Source organism: Paralichthys olivaceus, chromosome 7 (genome assembly GCF_024713975.1).
Source record: "Paralichthys olivaceus isolate ysfri-2021 chromosome 7, ASM2471397v2, whole genome shotgun sequence".
Taxonomy (NCBI): Eukaryota; Metazoa; Chordata; class Actinopteri; order Pleuronectiformes; family Paralichthyidae; genus Paralichthys; species Paralichthys olivaceus.
This window is the reverse complement of record NC_091099.1, coordinates 11,941,523-11,968,193: the sequence shown is the minus strand read 5'-3', so window position 1 is coordinate 11,968,193 and position 26,671 is coordinate 11,941,523. Positions and strand designations below refer to the sequence as shown.

General features: G+C 40.7%; 3 protein-coding genes across 3 annotated transcripts; 1 reads left to right on the top strand and 2 right to left on the bottom strand.

Annotated features, from left to right (window-relative positions):
• Positions 1-4,047: 4,047 nt before the first annotated feature.
• lmf2a (lipase maturation factor 2a) lies at positions 4,048-11,064 on the top strand. Its single transcript, XM_020079380.2, has 14 exons — positions 4,048-4,268; positions 5,185-5,438; positions 5,532-5,560; positions 5,721-5,914; positions 6,174-6,352; positions 6,570-6,708; positions 6,987-7,115; positions 7,665-7,770; positions 7,869-7,965; positions 8,180-8,362; positions 8,549-8,717; positions 9,132-9,243; positions 9,772-9,880; positions 10,020-11,064. The coding sequence occupies exons 1-14, from the start codon at positions 4,175-4,177 to the stop codon at positions 10,398-10,400; spliced, it is 2,175 nt and encodes a 724-aa protein (XP_019934939.1). The 5' UTR covers positions 4,048-4,174; the 3' UTR covers positions 10,401-11,064.
• On the bottom strand, positions 10,600-15,452 carry miox (myo-inositol oxygenase). Its single transcript, XM_020079382.2, has 10 exons — positions 15,202-15,452; positions 15,035-15,115; positions 14,417-14,497; positions 13,831-13,993; positions 13,662-13,729; positions 12,955-13,064; positions 12,557-12,624; positions 11,728-11,777; positions 11,437-11,549; positions 10,600-11,355 (listed from the first exon to the last, which is right to left on the bottom strand). The coding sequence occupies exons 1-10, from the start codon at positions 15,358-15,360 to the stop codon at positions 11,247-11,249; spliced, it is 1,002 nt and encodes a 333-aa protein (XP_019934941.2). The 5' UTR covers positions 15,361-15,452; the 3' UTR covers positions 10,600-11,246.
• Positions 15,453-18,190: 2,738 nt separating this feature from the next.
• Positions 18,191-24,986, bottom strand: adm2b (adrenomedullin 2b). The gene is made up of 2 exons (XM_020078553.2): positions 24,600-24,986; positions 18,191-20,748 (listed from the first exon to the last, which is right to left on the bottom strand). Exons 1-2 carry the CDS (start codon positions 24,701-24,703, stop codon positions 20,349-20,351), a joined length of 504 nt encoding a protein of 167 aa, XP_019934112.2. The 5' UTR covers positions 24,704-24,986; the 3' UTR covers positions 18,191-20,348.
• Between the last annotated feature and the right edge of the window lie 1,685 nt (positions 24,987-26,671).

The window sequence follows — 26,671 nt, the reverse complement described above, 5'->3', positions numbered from 1 at the left end:
CGGTTTAGCTGGATACATGAAACTAGACAGTCCTGACCTGCAGAAACAAGAAAACACAGACAAAGGTATTTTCTCACTTTTCTTATTTATAAAAGAGTTACTTGTGTTGTCAGCCCAATTCACTCTGATTTTCTGTTTTTGCCTCTGATGAATACTAGATCAAAGCCTCATGGGGGAGAAATCAGCCATAATTGAGAGGGAAAAGGAAATCACGCCAGACACCCTTTTTCGGGACTATGAAACAGATTATGAGAGTTATGCTGAGAAGTTCAGGCAGATACTCCACTCGTTACCACTGCAGGAAGAGGACACAAAGCCTCATCCTCAGACTGAGTCAGTGAAACCAGACGAGCTTGTGTCGTCAGAGAAGACCCAAGCTGTGGCCAAGGGGTTGAGGATTGTAAAAAGAGCACGGAAGCTTCTGCAGGTAAAGGATAATGTCTACTTTGACCCTGAGATGAACTGGAGGCAGACCTTCCAGATCAACCACCTGGACTTTCGGGCACACACTTCAGATGAACAGGAACTGAAATGCAAATTTTCTGGCAGTCTGCTGATCAACTCCAGTGATGTTCTTCCAGTGGTCAAGGCTTTCATGGACAAACTCAACAAAAAAGATAATGGGTAAGTGTATTTGAATCTGCACCAGCGCATCACCTGAGCCATAAAACCATAATTGGCATAATTTCAACATGAGTTTTTATGCCTCCACACTGGTGACAGCCAAGTTTTTAGGTTGTCCATTTGTACATACGTTCGTTAGTCTGTAAGCATTTGTTTACTTGGTCTCAAAGATGAGCTGATTACATTTTCCTGATCAAAGGTCAAGGTGACTGTTTCCTCACAAAACATTTTTCAACTTTCACACTCTAGCTGGAGCTTGATTTACGATGCTCCGCCCCCCAGCGACATGCACATGTTTGAGTGTCTGCGTGCTTGTGTGCGAGTTAGTGTATGTGCAGGTGTGGGATTGCTTGTGAAACTGTGTATTTGTGGGTATGATCACCAGAGTGTGCTAGAGACTGTGTCCTCCTACTTACTTACTCAGCCTAAGCAGCTCTAGCCAGGTGCTGCATCTGTCTGCAAAGGAACCGTAATCAACGGAGGCAGCTGGAGAGAACACACACACACACACACACACACACACACACACACACACACACACACACAAACACAACAACAACAACAACAATAATAACAAGACAGAAGAAAAAAAAGACACGGAAAACAAACAGAAGAAGAGAAAAAAAAAACAAAAGTGGATGAGGTTTGGAAGTGGTGCAGGATAACTTTGTCCGAGACCAAAAAAAAGGGAAGTGTAGTTGTTTTGGTAGCAGGGGAGGTGGGGTAGAGGGAGATTGTGGTCAAGAAGTGGGCTTACCTCGAGGTGAGACGTTGGTGCTCTCTGGGACACCTGACACACACACACACACACACACACACACACACACACACACACACACACACACACACACACACACACATCCAGAATCCACATGTTCTGTACATCTACAGTAGAGTCCTGCACAGGTCCCTTTTGAAAAATCAATATGCACAAAGATACGGACTGGACTTGCCCATTACCTGCAATTATTATTATCTTTAGGCCAAAAGCAAACCCGCCCAGACCTGTTAACACATGACCTGCAACCTGACCTGTCACCTGTGATTAAACACATGTGCTACATACACAGTCACTTGCATCAACTGATCTCCTTGTCCTCTCATTATGGTGGGTGAGCTGTGTTCTTGGAAAATTATGTGTGACTTGTCGCAACACCTGTCAATGTGTTTTTTCCATGACAATGTGCCTAGCTTGTGGCTAATGTGGGACTTTTTACAAGCAGGAAAGCTACTGAGAAAGAATTCACAACTGGCTAATTATGTCTTAATGCCATTCATTTTGATGTTCAAGTTTGTTTTCGGTGTTGGAAGCGACAGTCATTTGTAAAGTTAAGTGAGAGGTCAAAGGAGGTGTCATAGGTTTTAACAATAAAACAAATCCCAGCGGCTGACTCAGCTTCAATGAGCCAATTTATTATTTCTTTTCTGATTTCTCCAAAACAAAAGAAAAGTTCCCAGCAGCTTCCCGCCTTCAGTTAATTTTTACCCGTACCCGACCCGGTGCAGGACTCATCAGAATTGTATATTCTGTTCTTGTCTTACTTAGTTCAACTGAATGTTTAGGAGCACGGCAACTCATCTACACCACATCACACTAATCATCTAAATTCAAAGCAAAACAGGACACACAGGGTCACATCGCAGTTCATTTACCTGCTGAACGAACCACAACCAGCTGATTTTGGCAGAGTTTTGCAACTGGGGTGAGTAAAGAGACTGTACCTGAAGTGTTAGTGGAGGAGATGGGCAATGCCTGTTAGTGAAGCTGGGCACAGGCAGCGGAGGAGGTCAGGGAGTAAATAAAAAAGAGAATGGTTAAAGGCTACCTGAGATTTTAGATGAGGGCTGAGTGTTGATGGCTGATGAGTCTGCGCACAACTCCATTTGAAACTGCAGCTGCTCTTCAGTCTCACTGCATCCTGAAAGGGTACAAACACAATCAGCCAGGTTTCTTAAGCTGCATCCACATCAATACGTTTTCATTTTATAACATTTTTGTGTCAGCAAATAAATGTAGCAACAGTAATGCATTTTAAAACTGAGTCAAAATAGATAAATCAGCAACTCCTCCAAAAGCAACCTTTAACCAGACAGACCTTTGGTAAAAGGCTTGTCTGCTGGCTTCTCTACCGCCTGGTCCCTGTCGAACGTCATGGCAACTGCTGTCACTGCGACCTGGGAGGCAGACAGAGAGGCGTGGAAGTAAACTTTACTTAATATCCAGTTTTACCCAATGCAGGCTGAATATTTCGTTTAGTATTGAACGTATTTGATGATCCGCGACACAGCTTTGGGCACGTTACTCACACAGCGGTCTTTGGACAGACAGACAAATGCATAATGATATTATGCCAAAACGTTGAATATATGGAATTAAACTTTGAATATATACATTTGTCTGTCTGTCCAAAGACCGCTGTGTGCCCAAAGCTTTGTCGCGGATCATCAAATACATTCAATACTAAACTAAATATTCAGCCTGCATTGGTCTATGAATGTGGGTGATTCTTATTGTATCTAAACAAATTATGAAGAGCTTCTCTTTCAGTTCACGAAATCCCTGTAGCCGCAGCAGCTTCGCCAGTGCTGGAGAAGTGCCGCATCAGAGCGCAGTGCCATTACGCACGGCCCTTCACTGTGTTTTACCTTCATTAAATCACCTGGAAACTATATCAAGCTGACCATACAGTGTCTTGGGCCCTTTATTGTGTATGGGTGGAGATTGTACACTGGGTGTTGTGGGGCTCTCCTGTGAGGTTGAAGACATGCTGAGGTTGGCCTGATAAACAGCTGCATGTTGTAGTAGGTCTGCCACGATTCAAAACGGAGCGAACTTCCTTGTCAGTTGAACAGTATTGGGCGGGGCTATCCGGGGGATTTTGGGCCGTACACGCATTCGCCAGTGTGTTACTGATGTCCTCATAGTTGAATATTGCTGCAACGAGATTGTGAGCGGACTAACTCATTGTCACTCACTTTTAGCTATAGCATCCACACATTACACAAGATGGCTGCAGGCACTGCGGTGAAGTCTGACGTCAGTCAAGTTTCAATCCATATATTCAAGATTTCATTCAATATATTCAGACTTCATTCAATATATTCAGACTTCATTCAATATATTCAGACTTCATTCAATATATTCAAGGTTTCATTCCATATATTCAGACTTCATTCCATATATTCAGACTTCAATCCATATATTCAAGATTTCATTCCATATATTCAGACTTCATTCAATATATTCAAGGTTTCATTCCATATATTCAGACTTCATTCAATATATTCAAGGTTTCATTCCATATATTCAGACTTCATTCAATATATTCAAGGTTTCATTCCATATATTCAAAGGTTTAATTTCCTGAACGGCATGCCATAATATATATATATATATATAATTAACGACAGCGACATCTTGAGCCCATACGGATGAACTTCATCACACCGTCCGTTCATCGCTACGTGTCCGCCCGCCGAAGGCTACGTTAAAACGCGCTGGATCAGCGTGGAACCCAGTCGCTGTTCCGGTTAGCAACTCGGCCCAGGCATGGGAGAAATAGTCCTGCCGAGGCGCATGTTCCTCTGGAGCATGTCGCTCATCTATGTGGCCGCCTTTGTTTCCCTGTATGTGCAGATACCAGGTGAGTGAGCTAACACCAGGCGAGCTAACTCTCACTGGAACCCACTGTGTTAGCTTGTTAGCTGCGCTCACCGTTTTACTTCCTCCGCCTGGAAATTGAACTTTTTCCTGCTCAACGAGCTGCTGAGACCGAGAGACTCCTCCTGCTGCAAACACAGACTTTACACACTAACACTGATGGAACACAGCATCAATAAAACCCCGACAGCTACTGTCCAGCTGATCTCTAGACGCCCACAACCATGTGCTAGTAGTGCTACAGAAAAAAACTTTGTTTAGATTACATGTATTATTCTGAGTCCAGTTTTTTTTATTTTATTTGTATCCCCGTTAACCAAATCTTTACAGCTGCCTTGGATACACCTGTAATAATAATTATAATAGTTTTCTTTAATGTCTGCAGCTCCCATTGAATGGATTTTGAGTTAAATGACATGATGTGGTTTTCATTGTTTATATTCTATAGAATACAGAAACTAGCACAGGAAGATTTGAATACATACATGCTGTGCCTTCCAATGCAGGGGTGAAAAGATTAGTCCATTCATCAATAAGGAAAATAATTGAAAACTACTTTCCAAATAATCCCAGCAGCCTCTTGAATGACAAGTTTCTGCTCGTATTTGTCTTTTATTGTTGTAAATTGATCATTTTGAATTGATTGATTGTTGTAAATTGATTGAAATCTGAAAATACAACAGGCCAAATTAGTCTTTGTGTATTTTATTAGGAGCTTCCTGCAGAAAGGATCAACACAGAGAGTCACAGGGATCTCAGAGTGTTGAAGGACAACAGTCAAACGCAAACATCTTATATAGAAAGAGTGTACAACTAAGGCTGTTGTTTGTGACATTAATGACAGGACACCTTTTTAACTCTATGACGCTCTTTAACGTGGTTTACGTGTTTATTTCCAGGTCTCTATGGTAACGATGGGCTGTTGCCGGCTCGTTGGCAGCTGCCATACAGCGGTAAGTCCCTCAAGGAACAGCTGGTGTCCTCTCCCACCCTCCTGTGGCTCGGACCTTGGCTCGGCCTGGACACGCACACTGCCATGGAGCTGCTGTGTCTCATTGGGGCCGCGCTGAGCCTCGCCGCCACGCTGGTGGAGGCTCTGCGAGACAGCGTGGTGTTTTTCTGCCTCTGGGCCTTGTACCTGTCCATGTACCAGGTGAAGTTATATCAGCTGTACTCTGTTTTTCTTTCCTCGTCAATGTTTTCAGGTGGCATGCTATTCCTCATCAAACATATATGTTTGTTTCAGGTGGGCCAGGTGTTCCTCTACTTCCAGTGGTGAGTGTTATGGACATTATGATTAAAAAAAAATTGCTTGATGTCTATAGCACATATGTGTATATACGCATTACTTCTATGAATAGTAGTTGGAAGAAAGAGCCCAAGACTGTTTGAAATACCACTGACACACATTTGTTTCCCTCTGCTCTTTCAACAGGGACAACCTGCTCCTAGAGACCGGTTTCCTCTGTATCCTCGTTGCTCCACTGACAATAATCAGAGGGTCACGCGGGGTAAGGGAGCACGATCGTGTGACCTTCTGGTTGATCCGCTGGCTTCTCTTCCGGCTCATGTTTGCTTCTGGTGTGGTGAAGCTGACATCACGCTGTCCCACGTGGTGGGGCCTGACAGGCTAGTGCAAGCGTCTCTGAGTTCAATTTGTGTCATAAATGTGAATTGTAAAAGGGCAAACTGGTTCCAGGCACGTTTTTGATACACATAGATGTAAATTATACTGGAAAGAAATCCCAGGACTGCAGTTAAAACCTGCAGTTAAACTCCTCTTACATCATCTCATTGTCACTGTAACTGATATTAATTCTTTTCAGCCTTTTATTTCTTTCTGTCAATTAATGAATTTCCATTGTTGGTTTTTCCTTGTGATGAACAGCTTTGACGTATCACTATGAGACTCAGTGTATTCCGACACCTCTGGCCTGGTTCGCCCACCATTTGCCCATGTGGTGGCAGAAGCTCAGCGTGGTGGGAACCTTTGTCATCGAGATCGCCGCACCTTTTTTGTTCTTCAGTCCTATACGTCGGCTGAGACTTGGCTCTTTTTACTTGCAGGTGGGTAGAATGATGGTTCAAATGCTACTAAAAGTTTTATGATTTAATTTTCCCTCTTTAATTTGCTGAATGATTAATTTTTGTGAAAAGTAGTAATCACCTTTAAGTTTACTTCTTGATTTGATCAACTTAATGGTTGTACAGTGGTTCTGAATACTTCTAGAAATTCTCCACACTGTCTCTTAACAGTCTGCAATTAACTGTCTCCCTTGTGTAGGTGCTGCTGCAGGTTCTCATTATCTTGTCTGGAAATTACAACTATTTCAACCTGCTGACATTGGCTCTCTCCCTGTCACTGCTGGATGATCAGCATGTACATTTCTGGTTAGGCAGGGTAGACAAGACCAACAACAGCGGTATGATTAAACATATGTATATTTATGTAAACATTCAAATTTGGAAGAAAATCAATCTTGCTATCACTTGTTTGCCAGATGTTAAGGATCACTTTAATAATATAATATCCATGTTATTATATTTAACCCCCACCAGCGCCTACAAAGTTAACAAATTGTGATCAGAAAGTTTTTAACTACTAATTCATATGAACCCACACATACAGAGCATTAATATGGACTTAAATATATACCAGAGAATCACCCTTTCTTTTTCCCCCTCTCTCTGCTCTGATCAGAGTCCAGACTGTGGTCGTGGCTGTTTTATCTGGTGGAACTGGCAGTTTGGTCCCTCATGGTCTTTGGATCAATTATATGCTTTGATCTAAAGCTGGATACGGTGAAGAAGGGCATCTCCTCCAGAACCGGTATTGAGTTGTGGCTGTCAAACGTAGACCGTGTATTAAGATGGACAACGTGTTTCGTCTTTCTCTCGTAGTGCAAAAATTAAGCTCAAATATTCTGGATAAGGGAGCTGCAATTTTGCGGTTTTGACATCGTTTTGGGTCAGGGTCTGCGTGGTACTGATCGTGGAGTGGAGCTGCAGCATCAGGGTCACGTCCACACACCCACACGACCAATCTCGAGTCGGTCTCAACTGTCAATCATGATGTTTCACCCTGTTTTTATTGCATGAACTGATTGAAACCAAAATTACCAGGGAAGTCCTAAAATGATAGAAACCATCTTTGGGAAAATCTTTTAAACCTGTACTTTGACTTTTTAGTTTGGTCCATGTCTGATCCAGGTGACAGTTTATGAGCTTCACCCAGCCACCAGTGGGGGGGGCGATCAAAATGAATTACCTTCATATTTGGGGAGCTGTCATGTTGTCCATATTTATATACAGTCTATGGCGTGTGTGTAGAAGCGATTTGCATTTGCAGTTTTATTTGTTGACATTTTTGTCTTCACAGCAATCACATTTCACCAGTTTAACCAGTTTCTGAAGACTGTCATAATCCCCTCTATCTGGATTGGGGTTCTCTCTCTCACCTGGGAAATGATAACAGCGATGTTCAGGTAAGTCTTTCCTGGTGTGGAGTTGCTTTTTTATTTATAGAAAATGTGTTGATGTAAATCAGCACTACAAAAATGATCTACCCGATGTGATTTTGCAGGTGTGCGTGTGTCTCTGGTTTCCTGAAGAGGTTTTGGGGCACCGTTCAGTGGACTGTGCTCGCTGCTGCTGCTGTTGCCATGTTCACTGTCAGTCTGGTGAGTGCTGTTGGACGTTTAGTGAAGGTTGAGCTTCATATCATGTAGCTGAATCACTATTATTGTTCAATTCAATCTCCCAACCAGTCAGCAGTATTAGTCCCTATATAAATCATCACTCAGATTCTGGCATCTTCGTGTTGTAGCAAGTCAGATTATCAGTGTATTCTCTCATGTGACGTCACTTTGACTCTCATGACCTTTTCTGTTTCAGGTTCCCTTCACCTATATTGAGCATGACTCTCATGCCAGGTTGTGGCCAGGAGTGCGTCGGACCTATGAGCTTGTGGATCGCTACCAGCTGGTCAATTCGTACGGCCTCTTCAGAAGAATGACAGGTGTTGGCGGGCGGCCAGAAGTCATCATCGAGGGAAGTAATGACGGAATCACGTGGACGGTGAGAGGAAACAAATCCTGATGGTTTCAACTGGCCTATGGCTGTGAATTGATTCCCTTAATTTAAACTTGTTTCATAAGATGCATCTAGTTTTAAAAATCTGCAATTGTGCAATATAAACCATTTCAAGTTATGTAATATATATATATATATACACTGTATATATATTTCTTTTTTCCCATCTAGGAGATTGAGTTTATGTATAAGCCTGGGAACCTAAGTGCACCTCCCGCTGTGGTGACGCCTCACCAGCCCAGGTTGGACTGGCAGATGTGGTTTGCTGCCCTCGGGCCTCATACACAGGCTCCGTGGTTCACCAGCCTCATGTACAGACTGCTGCAGGGAAAGAGAGATGGTATGCTCCCTCAGAGTACTACAGTTTATTTTAATGCTGTGTCTCTGTTTAGTCTTTTAAAAGAGATTCATCATGATTCATCTTCGAATCAAATAGGAAAGAAACCTACCGCACTACTGTGTATGTTAAAGCAACAGTAAAACTTTGTTTTAACCTTTTTAAAACTGAAAGCTTCGAAATGAGCCTCCCAGATTTATAATTGGCTCCGATAGAAACTCATAACAGCAAATGCGAGCGAGCTGACGGGGAGGGGGTCACAAACCAGATATTGTTTACTAGTAAAGCTGCAACTTTTTTTGTTTTTTCCAACACCCTTACTCTGATGTCACAGCATGTGCGTCATTGTCCGCTTATTAATGAGGCCTTCAGGGACAATTTGATAAATATCTAAATGTTTTTTTTGTGTGTCTGCAGTGATCGAGTTGATTCAGACAGATGTGTCTCAGTATCCGTTCCACCAGCAGCCTCCTGCCTACGTCCGAGCTCATCGCTACAGATACTGGTTCACTCTACCCAAAGCTGATGGGTTAGTGCTCTCTTTCTCTCTGTCCTTCTCCCTCTGCACTGAAAGCTCGCAACTCTGTGAAATATTAGTTGCAAATACACGAGTACTAACATGATTTATCACAGTTTTGTCACTGTCTTGAAATGATTTTAAATGATTCCTGTTTAGGTATCCATTGTATTTTGTCACTGTATATTATTATTCTTTTATTTCTTACATTTCCCATTGCGCTGCTACTGTTTTTGTGATGCTGCGTCACATTGAATTTCCCCTGCAAGGGATCAATCTTAAGATATCTTCTTTTATCTTATGCAGGAGTTGTCTAGTTCACTTAATTTTTCCTGTGAAAACACGGCCTCAGTAAACATACTTTTTATATTATTTATTATCTGAATCTCACACAATGTTTGATATTCATTTATTTAACTTGACATGATGTTGTGGTTTCAGTCTTTTCATAATAAAACAACAAACATTATAACATCTCAGATTCTTCTTCACCTGTACACAGAACAGGACATTAACTCTATGGCTGATCTTTGTTGGCAGCTCTTACCCACAGCGCTGGTGGAGGAGGGTCTATGATGAAGAATTCTATCCCACAGTGCACCTGGGTAACACAGCCCTGGAGAGCCTGCTCAATCAGTATGGACTCAAGGTAAATGCATCTTCAAACTCATCTCTTTTTCTCTGTTTTATCTATTATACATTTTTCATTAGAAACTTTGGAAAACATGTGAAAGAAATGTCACTTTTCCTGCTTTAATCAGTTGAAATCGTTTTTTATTTGTCTGTAGGACAAATCGTCACCACGTCCCATGTCCAACAGGACCGTTGCCCAGGCAGTCAGGTGGGTGCGTTCACAGGTCAGAGGAGTTCCTGCCCACACACTCATCTGGACCCTCATTGCCTGCAGCGCCACCTTCTGTCTCCTCCAGGGATTGCGAAACAGGAGCAAAGAGAGCCCACTTGCTGAGGAGGCTGCTGTGACTGTGACCGATCAGACGGGTGATCAAAAAGAGGAGGAGGAAGACGAAGAAGAGCACAGTGAAGATGAGGAAGAGGAGAAGGACAATGTTGGTGATGACGAGGAGGGTGAGGAAGAAGAAGAGGAGGAGGAGGAGGATGATAAAGCAAGACAAGGGAAAGATGAGATCCTCCAAAAGGAAAAGATCTGATAAAGTTTCAGGTATTGACTACTATCATCGCCTGCCTTGACATGTTTTCAAAATGACCAAAGAAATTATTTTCATTCTTTGTATATTTTGTTCTCAATCAACTAATTTACAGAAAAAGTTATTTACAGCTTTTCACCTGCGACTTCCTGCAGTACAGTGTTTGTCAATCAGCTGTCTACATCAGAAACCAGTCACCTAATCACTGTGGATCATTGGTTTTTATTCAACAGAGCTCATGTTACAGATCACACATTTTAAAACTTTCCTTATTGGATTGCTCAACTTTCAAAGGGACATTTATTCAGCAAATCAAATCATGTGGAATCAAAGTAGAAACACTGAATTTGAAATATAAGAATGCTTCTGTTTTTTCCATGTTACTGTGCCACTTCTGTTTTTGTAAAGTGTAGTTGCACTCGTGTTGTTGTGTTTGTGTATGTCTGGGTTTGTGCGTGTTTGTGCTGTGTTTGTTCCTTGCCTCTATTGCTGTATGCACAGAACTTTACAGTAACTCTGCACCTTTTCTTTGTTTTCACATTACTGTGTCCTTTTTCATTCTCAGTAATCGAGATGGAAAATTCACACCAAATATTGCAGTACTTAAAACGGTACAGTTTTTTTTAGAAGATGAAAATGCCATGAAATAAAAATGCTTTTCTTTAAATTTTGTTTTGAATATGTGTCGTAATGAGGTTACATATCCACCAGTTTCATTTTAAGAACTTTGTCTGTGTGCACAAGATTTTATATACAGCTGCTCAGGATATATTCTGTGATAACGATAATTCCAGCTATAGTATTATATAAAGCATATAATTTTCATCTTTGAGATCTTTGTCATCTGTTTCACCACTTCAGTTTTCCAGGACAGTACTTGTCGATCAGAGACTGGTAGTAGCTCTTCAGTTTGTCAACATCGGGCATGTCGGTGGTCTTTGTGTACAGGTCAAATTTGCTGTGGAGAGGATATAGAAGTCGAGCGTCGGTTCAGAACAGGGAGTAGAATAATTTGAATATGTAACAGGAGGATACTCACTTAAACTCTTGGACCCAGGGGATCATACTGAGGTCTTTGTCGTTGCACAGGTGCATGTAGTCTCCGTGGGAGTGCCAGGGGTAGAATGAGTGGAACCGAATCATGTACAGACCCTGAAGAGAGACAGAACTAAGCCTGTGAGCACTGCCAGGAGGTCACTGCAGCTTTACTGCACGGCTTTTGCTTATTTATTCTTTACGCAAGAACGACAAGAATCATCAGCTTTCACTCCTGTGTGAAGTTCATTACCTAAAACCTTTCAATAGTGATTTAAGGTAAATGTCAACTCACCTCCTCTGGGATCTGGCACTTGTTAAACTTCAGAACTCTGTAGAGATACTCTGAGGACAACACAGGAGGTCAAACAATGTTAAAGTTAAGTTAAACAGGCACTTTAATGGAAGTACACATCTCTTTACCTCCAAGGAGGTGGAACCAGGATTTTTCTTTTCCTAGTTTAACATTTTGAGATGGGGTGTTTTCCCAGGGAACAACTCATGGATCTTGATGAAAAAGAATTCAGTCATTTTTAGGCGACTGATATTTAAAGGTACAGTGTGTAGATTTTAGTGATATCTAGTGTTGAAATTGCATGATGCAGCTGAACACCCCTCACCTCACCCTCTCCTTCCAAACATGAAGAAGAACATGTGGTAGCCTTTAATTGTCATAAAAACTCAAAATGTGTTTAGTTTGTCCAGTCTGCACTACTGTAAAAAACATTGTGGCCTCTGTAGAGAGGACCCCCTCGATGTAAATATAAAGTATTTAAATATAAAGGGCCTTTTCTGGGGTAAAGAAAACTACAAATCATACAATTTAGATGAAATGAACTAGTGAAAACATGAGGATTATTCTACATTAAATTTCTACCAATAGTTCCCTTTCACCTAAATCTTACACACTGGACCTTTAAGGGTACTGCAATGGAACCTCAGAGAGAGCAACATGTGAGGGATCCCTCTGCCAAGACGAGGTATCTACAACATTGATTAGAAGAAATAGTTTGTAGCATAATGGAGAGGTTTGGCAATGTTTAAAGTATTTATACAGAAGAAAATGTCTGCTGGAGTTGAAGGGAGCAGCAGTGAGTGAGAGAGAATGCGATGATTTCTCGTACCATCATGGCCCCAGGACATGAGGACGTTGTCCAGCCCACAGTTTGGTTCATAGATCCCATGTTCAGTACTGAAGAGAGAAAAAATAAATCAACTCCCTGCTAATTAAATAACTTGCCAATGCATAATATTGATAATGGTAGTGCTGAAATACATTATGACTGATGGATTATTGTTTACAGACATTTCATTTCATCAGTTTTATTTCAATCTTTGCTTTTTCTTTATTCTAAACTAACAAAATGATCAGAAAGAATCTCTGTGAATCTTTAGCTCAACATTACTGTATTTATTGAAGATTACAAGTATAGGTCTTACTGCAAAGTGCATATTTAAATGAACAAAGTTAACCATCAAACTGAGATTAATAACTTTGATAAGGGAACATGAGAGCACAAACTTGTAGCTGGGATTTTTGTCATCTGGGTTTTCAAGGAAGGTGTTGTCTCTGAACACAATGGATTTTTGGTGCTTGCATCCCACAGGGAAGGTGTCGCCCACGACTGCCCACTGGAGAGAACACAGACACACACACACACACAGAGTACAATGGGTTATATGTCCATATGTTTATTCAGATTTTAAAATATCAAAGGGGTTATTGTTTTGGGGCATAACGATAGTAAGAAATAAAAATATCCTGAAACTTGAGGTTTGATGTTTTACACATTAACCATAAACTTTATTATAAATAACTATAAAAATATAACAAATCGCAAATACAAACAAAGAAATAGAACTTTGATTAGGAAAATAAACCTTTTTGAATGCAAAATGTAAGCATAAATGCACATCTTTTCCAAATAGTTTCTTCTGTAAAATAAATGTTCATATCTGCATACATAAACACATATTCTTTCAAATACTACAGTACTTTTATATACTATCAAAACCAAATGTGTGTTATATAAACAGACAAAAAGGATATAAGAAGAGAAATAAAGTACCAGTGAAAATATTGAAAAGATAAAACATGCATTGCAGACGACAAAATAAAAACACATACTAAACATTACATTTATACATGCATTATGTAAATGTTGGAAAACAGCTATTCAGCAGTGAGGTTGTGAATCTAGCTTGACCTCTGCTGAACCTGTCTCTTACCTGAGGTTCGTCCCAAAGAGCCATGATCTTCCCGACATCATGAATCAGACCCACCAAGTGGAACCAGTCTGGAGGAGGGACAGTGAATATTAATAGAGTTATGTACCAAAAATGCTCATACAGCATTCAGTATATTCCGTGTGTTAGTCTCTCTCTCCTTGTGTGGTACCTTTGTCAGGGTGGGCTTGGCGGATACCCTCTGCGGTCTGGAAGGCGTGAAAGGAGTTGGGGAAGTCCACGTCAGGATCGGACTCATCCACCAACTGGTCCAGGGACATGACGGCGTCCATCATCCCCATCTGAGTGTGGTTACAGCTGATCCATTCATAGTGCTGCAGGAAGGTGAGAGTCACGTTATTACTGGGGAGGTTTTTTCTCTAAAACTTGTAATGGTTAGAAAACTCAGGTTCATCTGGAATCAGTTTGAATCACTTCATGTTTACTCAGTTTAAGCCCCTGACAGTTTGTGTCCAGTAAACAGAAAAAAGTCACCACTCATATTCAATATGTTAACAGGACATTCTTTCTTCTTTTAACAGTAACTTATTTTACGATATCCCAGAAGTCCAGGATACATAACCGGAAAATGCCCCTGTGTTACCTCTGAACTGAAGGAAAATGATGTTGAACCCAATGTTTATTCCAGACAGAACATCTATTGGCCAGTGCAAAGCAGAAACTGAACAAAACATCTCTGAGCAGGTTTGTCATCAGAAGTTGTTAAATGTTCATGTTGCTTTCACTCCAGATCTCACCTTTTTCTTTACAAAGTCCAGGGTTTGGTTGGTGTGCATCAACGTATACGTCCTGAAGACTCGGTCAATCAGGCTTCCATTCTAAAAAAACAGATCAAGTCTCTTACAAGATCATTCTTGTATTAAATAAAGAGTCGGAACCCTCTGTTGAATTAATATAGCAAAAAGACAGTTTTAGCTTTTTTGTAGCCTTTTTGACTGTAAACAACCAACGTCAACCGTCTACAACATCTGCATTTCTGTCAAAAGTTACCAAGACTTAGCAATACAGCAAATTTTGCAAAATGCTGGAGAGAAGGTTCATCAGTGCAAGCTAAGAGGAAGGGTGAAGTGCCCCTTACCACTGCCAACAAAAGAACATTTCAATCACTGAGTTTGTTGAAATGAATAGATGATGATGTGTGAGGAAGTTGATAAGGTATTGATTGGAGAATCAGGGAAGAGATGCAAAGCTGTGCTTGTTTCATGTGGTAGAATCAAATCTCACTCGGAAGTTGCTGGTCATCAGTTCAAGTAGCAACTGTGTTAATGATTAAAACAGTAGACTTATATGACTTTGTTTTCCCATTTAGCCTTAAATGAAGTGCTGTCTCCTGAAGACAGGCTTTGAAAGCTTACCTCAAAATTTCTGTAGTCTTCCTTCTCTTTGTTTTCATTTCTCTCCAAGTTCGGCCGATATGCCAGAGATGGGTCTGGACCCTGTGTTTAAAAGAGAAAGAGTGCCAAAACATGTTCAGTCTTTACATAGATGCATCCAAAAAAATGAAAGCGGAGCCTTTTCATACAATATTAATGACACTCATGGCCGGGCAATGAAATCTTTGCAGCTCCTGAGTTGTGTTGATCCTCGGAGACTGCCCGTCTGCTTCCCTGCACAAGTGCACATATATATATACCCTGCTTTTGACCTGTGCTGTAGGTATACATGCAGGACTCACCGGCATCCAGTCACATTTTAACCCAACCTCATCTAATTGGGTTCACTGTGTTGAACCTTGGTCGTGACTGTGTGTTTGTTTGTGTCCCCCAGAGTTTTCCAATAATCAGCAGGTTACCTAATTTGACTGATGTAGAATGACTCAGTAGTTCTTTGTGTCATAGTTTTCTACTTATTTTAACCATATAATATATATATATTATGATTTGTTATTTTATTGCATAATAAGTACTTTTACACTTATTATTTTCTTTAGTTTCTTCAAAAACCTGCATATAGTTTATAAAGTGGACCTGTAACAACACCTGTACCTGCAACCACCAAGTAACTTTCTTGTATACACATTAAAAGAAAATTAAGGAAATTTAATTAAATAAGAGGAGTCTGCTTTCATGCGCACATTCTAATTTCTGAGTATTGACCACATTATTACTAAGAATTGGTGATTGATTTCTCAGTATCAAATCTCCTGGTCCACACACACATACACACACACATCCTGTTTGGCACCAGGCCACCAACAGGTGTCCCTCACACATGCTTTGCACTGAATTTACAAATCAGAGTCTTTATTGTATTAATTACAATGCATATTCAGAAACGTACATTAGCTAATGATGCAATGTCTCATGGATTGGTGAATAATTATATAGAGTTTTACTTTTGGTTTGCAGCCACACTTATTATCAGAGAGGTCATTGCCTGGATACACAAACACGCGCAAGCAGAAACATCAAATATTTGAGGAGTTTGAGTGTTTTGCTTCATTTTGCTTCATTTTGCTCTTTGTCAGTCCCAAGAAGTGATGTCTAACATAAAATAAAGAGTAAAAGCAAGAGCTATTTACAAATCTGTTAAACTCTACTTCTGTGTTTACATGAGGACCCACCTGCTAAGTGAGACCAGTAGTCATCTCAGCAGCTTTCTTCCCAGCTCCTAAAGTGTGCGCCGCTCATTGTGTGCCAACCCTGATCAGTCTTTGAATGTGGGTCAGAAAGTAAGTACCAGCCAAAATCTTCTAATTGTCAAACTGGTCCTCACAAAGATAGAACTGTATCCCAGCACACACATGCATGTACGTACACACACATACACACACAGACCAATGCCACATAATTTCTTAACATCACGATGACATAACATGTTTTACGTGTGTGTGTTTACGTGTGCTTGTGTGTGTACGTACATGCATGTGTGTGTGCTGGGCTACAGTTAGTAATATTAGCTGTGCGGCACCCAGACCCTGTACTGACCCTCTCAAGATTATTTATGTGTCATTTAGTTATAAATTGCCTTCTACATTTGTGTTTATAAATGTCCATTAAAATGATTGTAACTACTTATTAAATTATATACTTCTAAATTTCATCAGTAGCGTCATCTTTTACTTACAAATCTTACATATCCAAAAACCTTGTTGTGACATCTCCTAAAGTGAGGTCATGAATGCTTACCTCAAAGTTTCTGTAGTCTTTGTTTTCATTCTTTTCCAAGTTCGGCCGATATGCCAGAGATGGCTCTGGACCCTGCATTTCGAATAACAAAGTGTACCATTTTCAGAGTTTACTTGGATACATATGTGCGTATTGATTAAAGTAAAAATCAGAGAGAAAAAAATGGAAGCACAGTCTCCACCTATGATGCTTAAGAGCCTCATAGTTGGCAGATGAAGTGTTGAAAGCTGCTGTGTCGTAGCGTGTTGGTCCTACTTGCCTCCCCGCGCATAGTGTGAAGGAAATGATGATTCACATGTAAAAGATGTTTTTTTTCTTTTGTTATGTTGTGCATTTAATCGTCCGTCATGAGAGACATTAAGTTTGGCAATGTGAGCTGACGTGGTGTAATCATCAGCTCCCAGGGAATGTTTTGCATTCAACTTTCCTATAGGAAAGTAGTCAGAAAATTATCAGTTCAATGGGGAAATTTTTTGTTGATGAAGTTCCATTCTGTTATATTTTGATTAGAGACAAATTTCTAATTGTCCACAAAAACTGAGAGAAATGGGATGTCTTCGGAAAAGGAAAAATAGAAATGTTTGAGAACAGCACAGATAATTTACGGTGTAAAGGGAAGTCAAGCATCAAAGTTGGATTCCATGGGAGTACAACGATATATCTAAAAAAAAGTTGAAAAGCCATTTGGACTGAGTGTCATAAACTGCCTCAAGTGATGTAACCAGAGTCAGTATCAGTTGGGTGAAGACTGAATGAATACCACAAGTTTGAAAATGAAAACAATCTGGAGGTGTGGAGTTAGAGAGTTAGCCAGCTGCAGAGGACTTTATTATAAGCTACACGTTAGTCACCACTAGCATAACACATTTGAATCTCCAAGAAAATAGTTGAAGGAAAAATGTGTGACATTGAAGTGGTTAAAAAACATCAAACATCTCACCTTAACCTTACACTTAAGGTTTAATGTCTTGAATCGTATCCAGTTGCATTATGGTAAATTTAGGATCCCATCTTAACTGCTTCAGTTTTTTATTCGATTAACACACATCTTCACTAAAACTCTCTCACCCACACACACAAACACACACACACACAGGCCAATGAGAGTAAAGAACAGGTCAAGTGAAAAGTCCAATGCCACAGAATTTGTCAAGGCCAACATGACCTTACATACCTGTGTGTGAGTGTGTGTGTGTGTGTGTGTGTGTGAGTGTGTGAGTGTGTGTGTGTGTGTGTGTGTGTGTGTATTAGCCAAGATTAATAATCATTGTCACTAATATGTAGTGAGACCAATTTTCCAGTCGTAAATTCAGTGTACATTAACCTAAAATAGGTCACATTTGCACCTCAGAGTGTTGCTAGATCAAACAGATAAAACACGTGAAGATTTGACTGGGGTTTTATTACACAATGCTGCTATTGTATTAACAAAGAGAGATGAAGAGTATCACAGGCAGTTCAGAGAAGGACACTTATACCATGGGGGGTTCTCACATAAACAGGAAGATTTAGTAAAGTGGAAAACTCACAGCAAAATTATCTCATTAATTGAAAGTTAAATAACGTTGGAAATTCAAGTCATAGTGAATATACAAGAGAAAAAAGTGCTTTCATGCATTCCTATGAACATTTGACCTGTAAGAGCACCTACTGAACTGGAGTTATGATGAAATGGTTTGTATAGCGCTTTTCTAATCTTGATGACCACTCAAAACGCTTGAACTGACATACATAGAAAAGCATAAGACTATGAAGCCTTAAATAACACTTGAAAGGCAAAATATAAGGCCTTATGAATTGATTATACCAATTAAGACTCAAAAAACACTTTCTAGTTGCAAAAATCAAAATGTTGCATCTTATTTTTACACTTCACAGGTAAAAAGCATGCTAGAGCATTGTTGTCTTCTCTCTGGTCCGCTCTCTGAGACCGTGATAACAGGTTATCTGTTAAGAAGTGTGCAGACAGATAATGGATTAGGGTTAGTGGTTATTTTGGCTGATGGTCTGCACTGTGGGGTTTTGGGTGAAGGGTTAACTGGGTTTGACACTGAGGTAAAGCTACTTGTTCGAGCTTTTGAGAGATGGGCTGGATTAGCTCAGGGCTCAGGTAAGTTCAGATCAGCAGGATCACCACTGATGAAGATAGCAGACATTGGTCGGCTAGTTCAACAGAGGCTTCGCTGATTCACAGTTTTCCTTCTACACATGTTGTCTGAAATGGTTGTTACTGTATGAATGCCTACAACACAAATCATTAAGTTTCACTGAAGAAACTGGTGGTAATGTGGCCAATAACAATGACTAATTTAAGGAATCTCATACGCAGTCCAGAACTGCAGTGAAATGCCATAAGTAAGAAATGTAGAAATTCTGGTTTATTAAATCTTATTTTCATGGTGTTGACCAACGTATCCATAACCATCATTATGGTACACCATAGTCTGATGGCATTTGTTCTCAATCAGATTATCAAACACAGCAAAAATGAAACCAGATTATCTAAACCATTAATGCTAGAAGCACCTCTGAAATGACGGTGATCATAAATTCAGAATTTGAGATTGAGAGATCAATGTTAGCGCCATTGCTTTCAAACTAATCTACAAGCAGCATAAACTGAATAACTTCTATTAAATGCAGTTAGTAGCAATGGTAGTATCAGACACAACCTGTGAACATACCTTTGACATAGCCTTTATCATTTTTATGCTTAAATAGTGACCCTGTTGGCGTAGTTGCTATTTGGTGTCATGTTTCTGGTCACATAGCAAATATTTCCAAAATTTACTGTGTTTTGGCTCTGGTTTTGGTCCCTACCAATGTCTGAAGAAAATATACATTTAAAGTAGCTTCTAAATGCTCCACAATATTTACTATGTACTCGCTGTCAAAGGAGCTGCAGATTCAGGTGATAATTATCTGTAAATGTGTCCCTATGATTGGCCTTTTTCATACGGATACATTTCTATTATAATAAATACTGATTGTAGCTGATTTAAATGTTTTTCAAAATATAAATAATCAAAGTTTAGGATTGTATGACGAGGATGTAATGTCATATGTTGGAGGGATGGTGGCCTGCTATGTATCTTTATTTATGCTTTTATTGGTTTTTAAGTAATGTCGATGCATTTGAGTTTTTTATTTTTTTTGCACTGAGTACATTATAATCACGGATATAAGGCACTGCTTTGTCGAAATTGAGTTGAAAGAATAAATAAATAAAGTTTTTTTCTTGCAGGTTTGTGGTAAACTGTGATGGACATTAACAATGGATAGTTTGGGTGTTAGTTCTACTACCCTCCTTTGTTTTGGTTGTGATTCTTGCAAAGTTGACTCATTCCTAGATTTTATAAAACACGAAAATGATCAAAACTAGTATATGAAATAAGACAAGTTGTTACAAACCACAATAGCCAACTTATGGACAAACATCAAAGCCTTGTTTTCGTCCCTTAGTGTGTCACTGTGCCACAAGGCCCGGGTAGCTTGCAAACGTGTCTCAGTGTCAACATGTTGTTGGATTTGAGGTGGGGTCTTAGCCATAACTGTGAGGACTGCGAGGGTTAATGGGGGAGGAGTCTTCCCTCCCGCTCTGTCCAATCAGCTGGTAGAGACGGTGGCTGAGGTTCTGAACCTGACAGGTGCCCAGGACACAACCCACCCTCATCAGGTAGCTGTGGCCCCGCCCACCACCAGTGTTGGCATGACGACGACCTCTTGACCCACGCTGCCAAACCGGTGCTTCTTGCAGCACATTGCTTTGGTCAAGCGATCTGTCGGACGAGTGCAGCGGGGCCTCTTTGTGCAGCAGGGCACTCCAGATGTCTCTTAGGGGAACGTGGTTGTCAGTGGCAACTACGTGATTAGAGACAGAAGGCACGACGGTGGTGTGACGAGAAGACTTTGGGTGTTTAGAACTTCTGGATAAACTCAACCTGTGATATAGAGAAAGACAGAAAATGTTTAGACGCAACTTAAAAGCCGTAGGACAGACACTCACAGATGGTGGACAGCTGCTTGGGTTTCTGATCGAAAGAGGATCCCTACGACGAGATGAGAAGCTTGCACTGCAGGAATGTCTACTGTACTCAATCTGTGAGTGTCAAAGAGGTGATTTAAAGAGAAATTGAGAAGGAAAGATAGAAGGAGAGATAGACAGAGGGATGCGAACAGAATTTCTTTGAACCCTTAAGACTTCATACTCATACTACATCTTGACTATATGTTCACATGGACCCTCAAAACACAGTTAAAGAGTGACAAGTTGTCATGTTTCTTAGTCAATCATTTAAATTTTAACATCCCAAATAGCCATTAGTGAACTCTAGACGTTGTCCAGCTTCCTGCACCTATCCAGTCTAAAGTGGTTTAAACTGACTGAGTCAACAAACAACGGACTGACACTGTCTTCCACTCACGTATCACCAACACAGCTAAAAAATATTTCATGTTAACCATAAGCAGGATCTGAGCTGTCAAATCTTACAACAGGGGAGTGAGAGGGAAAAACACAGCAAAATGTGGTCGATGGTAAGAGGCCACTTCTCTTGACTTGAGTTTGAAGTACTTTCTTTCACACCTTGCGGCAGTCTCGCCTCACAATACCTTCTCTCGCTCTCATGTTCAAGAGCTCAGTCGCTGGAGTGAGCTCCTCTGTTTGGCCATGTGACCAGTCAGAAATTACGCAATACTTAGAATGGATAACCTAAAGTAGCCAGGGGACCAGGGTGCTCTACAGCCTTTACTCAATGTAGGTTGTAATATCACAATGACAGTAATTTTAGTGATAGTAACAGATTTAGGGCGATGCCATCACCATGAAGTATAAACCTATATGAGTGGCTGTGGAGCAGGATGTCAAAAGTTCAGTGGTTTGATCCCCAGCTCCTCTGGTCTGCAGCGGCAAGATAATGAACCCCAAAATTGACAGCTGTGCTGAATGTGTGATAGAAAGAGTGCAGCGTATAGAGGTGTCATGTAAGATAAGATAAGACTTTATTAATACTGAAGGAAATTCAAAAGTGTAGATAAAAATAAAAGTATATGTGTATTGTAAATTTTGTAAGTTAAGTGTATAGCGGTGAGAAACAGAGAGTAAAGATAGTTTGTGTTTGGTGTGAAAAGTGAGCCAGAACATCATATGATCTTTATCCTGTAACTGATCCTGAATGGTATTCTGATCAGTCTTCTGGCACGCACACACACACACACACACGTACCCACATTCCCTAACCAAGTAACTATTGTGGGTTATACCAGAGACTGAAAGCTTTTTCTTGTTGAGGCTGATTCTGGCAGCCCTCGACAAAGTCACAAATACAAACACACAAAAACACACACATACACTGGCATAATGTTGGTTGGCAGGGAATTAATGGATACACACGTGACTGCCTAGCAACAAAGATTTTCCAACAGAAAAACCTACTCACTGATACGCATAAACACTGCCTGACAACACACGTTCTCTCCCACACACACACACACACACACGCTGCACAAGAGAAAAAGCCTACCTGCTTTGAGGTTTAAACACAGTTGTCTAAAGTAAAAGGCCCTTGGTGCAGAGGTAGAAAATCTAGACCACTGAACTGCAACACAACACAACACATTAGTGAGTGATAAAGTGAGACTGGGATTTGTAAACGTTACGTTCTTAGTAAATTATTAAAATAGTAATACCTGGTGAATTTATTAGATAATAATAGTGGAGACAGAGATTTAAAAAAGCTTCCAGGACAGATCTGAGCTGGAGACATTGTGGTGGAGGGTTGTTGTCTATAAGCCGGGGTTGCCACATAAATTTAATTTGGCCACTTGGGAGCAACAGACACAAGTTGTTAAAGAAAACACTGACCAATCAACAGCTGTGAAGTTGATATTGCAGTGTTAATTCTCAGGAACAGCCTTTATTCTCATACAGCAGATAGAGCAAAAGCTTTGGACTGGTTTGGAGAAGTGTTTTTTCTCCTCCTGATGAATGTAAGCCCAATATCCACTCTCCTTTTTTGGTCTCCACCAACTGCTGAAATAAACAAGCAGTTTTTTAGCAGCTAAATGCTCCACAAAGTTTAGCAAACTTTTTCTGTGTGGCATGTGGTGCTGGGCAGGCACAGTGGTGCTGTGATGATCAAAGCTTTTCAACAGCATGATGCTGGAAATGACACTGATGTGCAGTGAGCGGGAAACCAAAACCAAAACAATGCGTTGAAAGACACTGAAACCCATATAGCTGAGAGGAGCTGTGCAGTTGGATAGTAATTCTGCTTCACACTTCACAAACCCTTTCAGGTAGAACTCAAAACAATGTCTCAACCACGAGCCAGGCTCTTTTATGTTGCTGCCATATATTATATGATTCAGCCTTAAAACCTTCTGCCACAGAGCAGAACATGTGTGTGTGTGTGTGTGTGTGTGTGTGTGTCTGTCTGTCTGTCTGTCTGTCTGTGTCTGTGTGTCTGTGTGTCTGTGTGTGTTGCATTGTAGTCTAGGCTGTGAACCATGTTGAGAGCCTGAGAGCAGAAGGAGCTTCTTCAACATTCCTCCCAAGTTAGAGCGCAGCATGGGGTTGTTCGAAGAGGAACAGAACAAACACACACACACACACACAAACACACCCACACCTTCCTGTCGTTACTCCTCAACTCTACTTTGCGCAAGGAAAACTTTTTGTCCCTATCAGATCCCCACTGTTTCACTACTCTTATTCTAGTTACTGGGCCTATCCATTTTATTCTGCCTCTTTCTCTCTGTCTTCTCTAAATTACTACCGGATTCTTACATTTTTCTTCCTCTCTTCTTTTCTTTCTTGCAGCAGCAGTGTTTTTCATCATTCTTGAATCCTCCCTTCTTTTCCACCTTAACTACCTATAGCGTCCGAACCTTCAAAGACCTTAATGAAGCCATTTTTTCTTAAAGTTAAAAAACTTTAGTGAGTCAAATTTAGAAAAACTAAATAATAGTGCAAAAATAACAAATTGAAAAATAATAGGCTTACTGAGTGAATAAATACCACTGAATCACTGAATTAAACAAGCTCTTGGGTTCTTAGCAGTTTAAATATCCAACTTGAACTCTTATTTGTGTGTGTGTGTGTCTGTGTGTGTGTGTGTGTGTGTGTGTGTGTGTGTGTGTGTGTTTGTGTGTGTGTGTGTGTGTGTGTGTGTGAGTGTGTGTGTGTGCTGTAGTCTTGTTTGCCCCCTTGGTATGTGCCATGAATCCTTGTCCCAAATCCCACTAAATCGCCTCAACCCTGTCTCACTTCCTGTGGCTTTTAGAGGAATTACCTCATTCTGCTTCTGGACCTTTTTCTCACATTAATGACTGCCAGGACACCAGAAGCAGAACTTTTAATGACTAACCTTTGATTAGTTGATCGATAACTTAGTATTAAGAGAGTGATAAATGCACGTCAGAGGAACCCAGAGTTCCATAAGGTGCTGTCTTGAAAACATTTGTTTGAAACAATAGAAAAACTGAGAAAAACAGTGAATCTTCACATTTGAGAAGCTGGAGCCAGAAAATCTTTGGTATATCCAAGTTATTATCAAAGTTTATTAGCTAATAAGTCACAATAATGTAAACAAATAAGTTAATTAGTTTGGAACTAAGAAGCATCATCACAATATGTTAAAATACATCAAGACTTCAAGTTTAATTCCTTGCAGAAAGCACAACCTGAATCATACTTTTCAAAGCAAGCTACAGGTTAAATGTATACTTTAAATAAAAGTGCTGTTCCATCAGTCTCAGTCTCCACCTTCAGCTTGATGTGAGGCAGTGGTACCTGTGTCTGTGAGAGAGGCTCTGCAGAGTCACAGCCCGGGCCTGGAGCTCCAGAGGCAGGAGGCCGAGCAGCAGCCACAGCCACGCCGGCGGGAGCGCACACATGGCGTCGCAGCGGAGACGCACGGTCCCGGGGGGACGATATGATGCGTTAAAATCCAAACTCGTCAAATTCTATCAAACACGCAGGTTCTCCTGCTGGAGTGATACCGGCTGCATCCTCAGTCCTGCGCGTTGCATCCTCTGCGCGCACATACACACACACACAAACACACACTGCTCCTCTCACTGCTGCTGATGAAAAAAATCTGCGTAAAAACCAACAACAAAGTAGGTGACAACTCAGAGAGTCATTGGGGCTCACATCGGGAGCAAGTGGAGCTTTGTCATTTATAAAACCCTGCTGAGGGAGGAGGAAGAGGAGGAGGGGGGGAGGAAGGCTTATTGTGTGTCCTACTCTGAGACCTCACCTCTAATGAATCCCACTACCTCATTAAACCTCAGGAATGACTTTCCACATTTAATCTAGAGGCAGTAGAGGTAAAGTACATGATTAGGATGTATTGTTTTATGGGGGCCCTGGTGACCTTATAGATTTGATTATTGCCTCTAGTGTCTTTTTACTCTGGGAATTCATATTTGTGCCCGATGTTTTGTTAAATAAGCAGAGTTTGTGCAGAAATACACGTGTTGGACAAAAATAAACCCAAATCATCCTGAAGCAATTTAATCTATTTGGTTATAAGAGGTGCTACTGAGGTATAGGGAATCAAAACTGAATCCAAGTAAGACCTTGAAGTGTGAGAGTGATTTTGCACGATTGATAGGAAACTGATAAATACACATATCTGTCAATAATTTGCTCACAGTAAAACTTTACTGCTGACAGATGACAGACCACAAAGCTCCTGGTTGTGGCATTCATGACTGTTGCCCAACAAAGAAATCACACTTTGCATCTGAGCTCTACATACAGTAAACGCTTTGTCAGGCTCCAGTCGTGCCCACATGCCCTTTTAAAAATGCTTGTGACATTTGTCAAGTTAAACACAAGAACTGACATTTCTCTTAACGACCGAGGGAGAGATTCTATCTCATTAAAAATAAATAACGGTTCAATACTGAGCCGAGTCATACACAAATAAATCATTTTATTTGTATAGTTTGGTATTTACAACATGTAAGCAGCTTGCCCAGGTGGATGAGAGACCTTGGTACGGCAGTAATAGATGTGGTCATGTGTATCTGCTGCTGCAGCTGGTTAGGTTTGTTGAGGTGTAATGGTGTCACTGTATTGTATTGTAACACATTGGTTCACAACCTGGGGTCCAGATCCCCCCAACAGGTCACTAAATTAGTCTAAGGACTTTTGACATGATTGAAAAGTAAGCAGGGAAAAACAATGTGGTGCTTTTCTGGGATCTTTACTTTTTATGTGTTTGTGTGTGTGGGCAGACAAATTAATCTAGTTGTGTAAGTGAGTACAGGTCAGCCAGCCTGGTTTCTATTGTCATGATGTACCTTGATTTGTATTAGTCCATATAGAAGACAGTTTGGAGTGACTGGAGAGAGTTAGTGTGGGTCAGCATTGGTCGCAGTGATCCTGTTCTCCTCCTTCTCCCTCTCTAACAACTTGTCTTTTCTTTTTTGTGAAGCAAGGACACAGACGAGAGGCTCAGAGTGTGAACCCGATTAAAGAATGCTCTGTATGTGGAGGACGCTTCAGGTCTTAATTAAAGGCCCGAGAGCGTGTGTGTGTGTGTGTGACTCAGCAGTTTGAGGTATTACCTTCTAAGCTCAGTTTCCAACACTGTGAACCTCAACTCAGTCCAACATGTGCATTAACACATCTCGTATCTACCCTCTGTGTGTGTGTGTGTGTGTGTGTCCAGACTGATCCCCTCTCCCTCTCATCTCACAGACGCTTTGGCTCTCACTGCAGAGACTGAGTTTCAGTTTCAGTCTGAGCTGTGAGCTGTATACATCTGTTCACATTTCAGGACCTGTGAGTAAGAATCTTAACCACATCCAGGTTGTCAGCACACATATTTCACTTGCTTTCACCCCATGTTT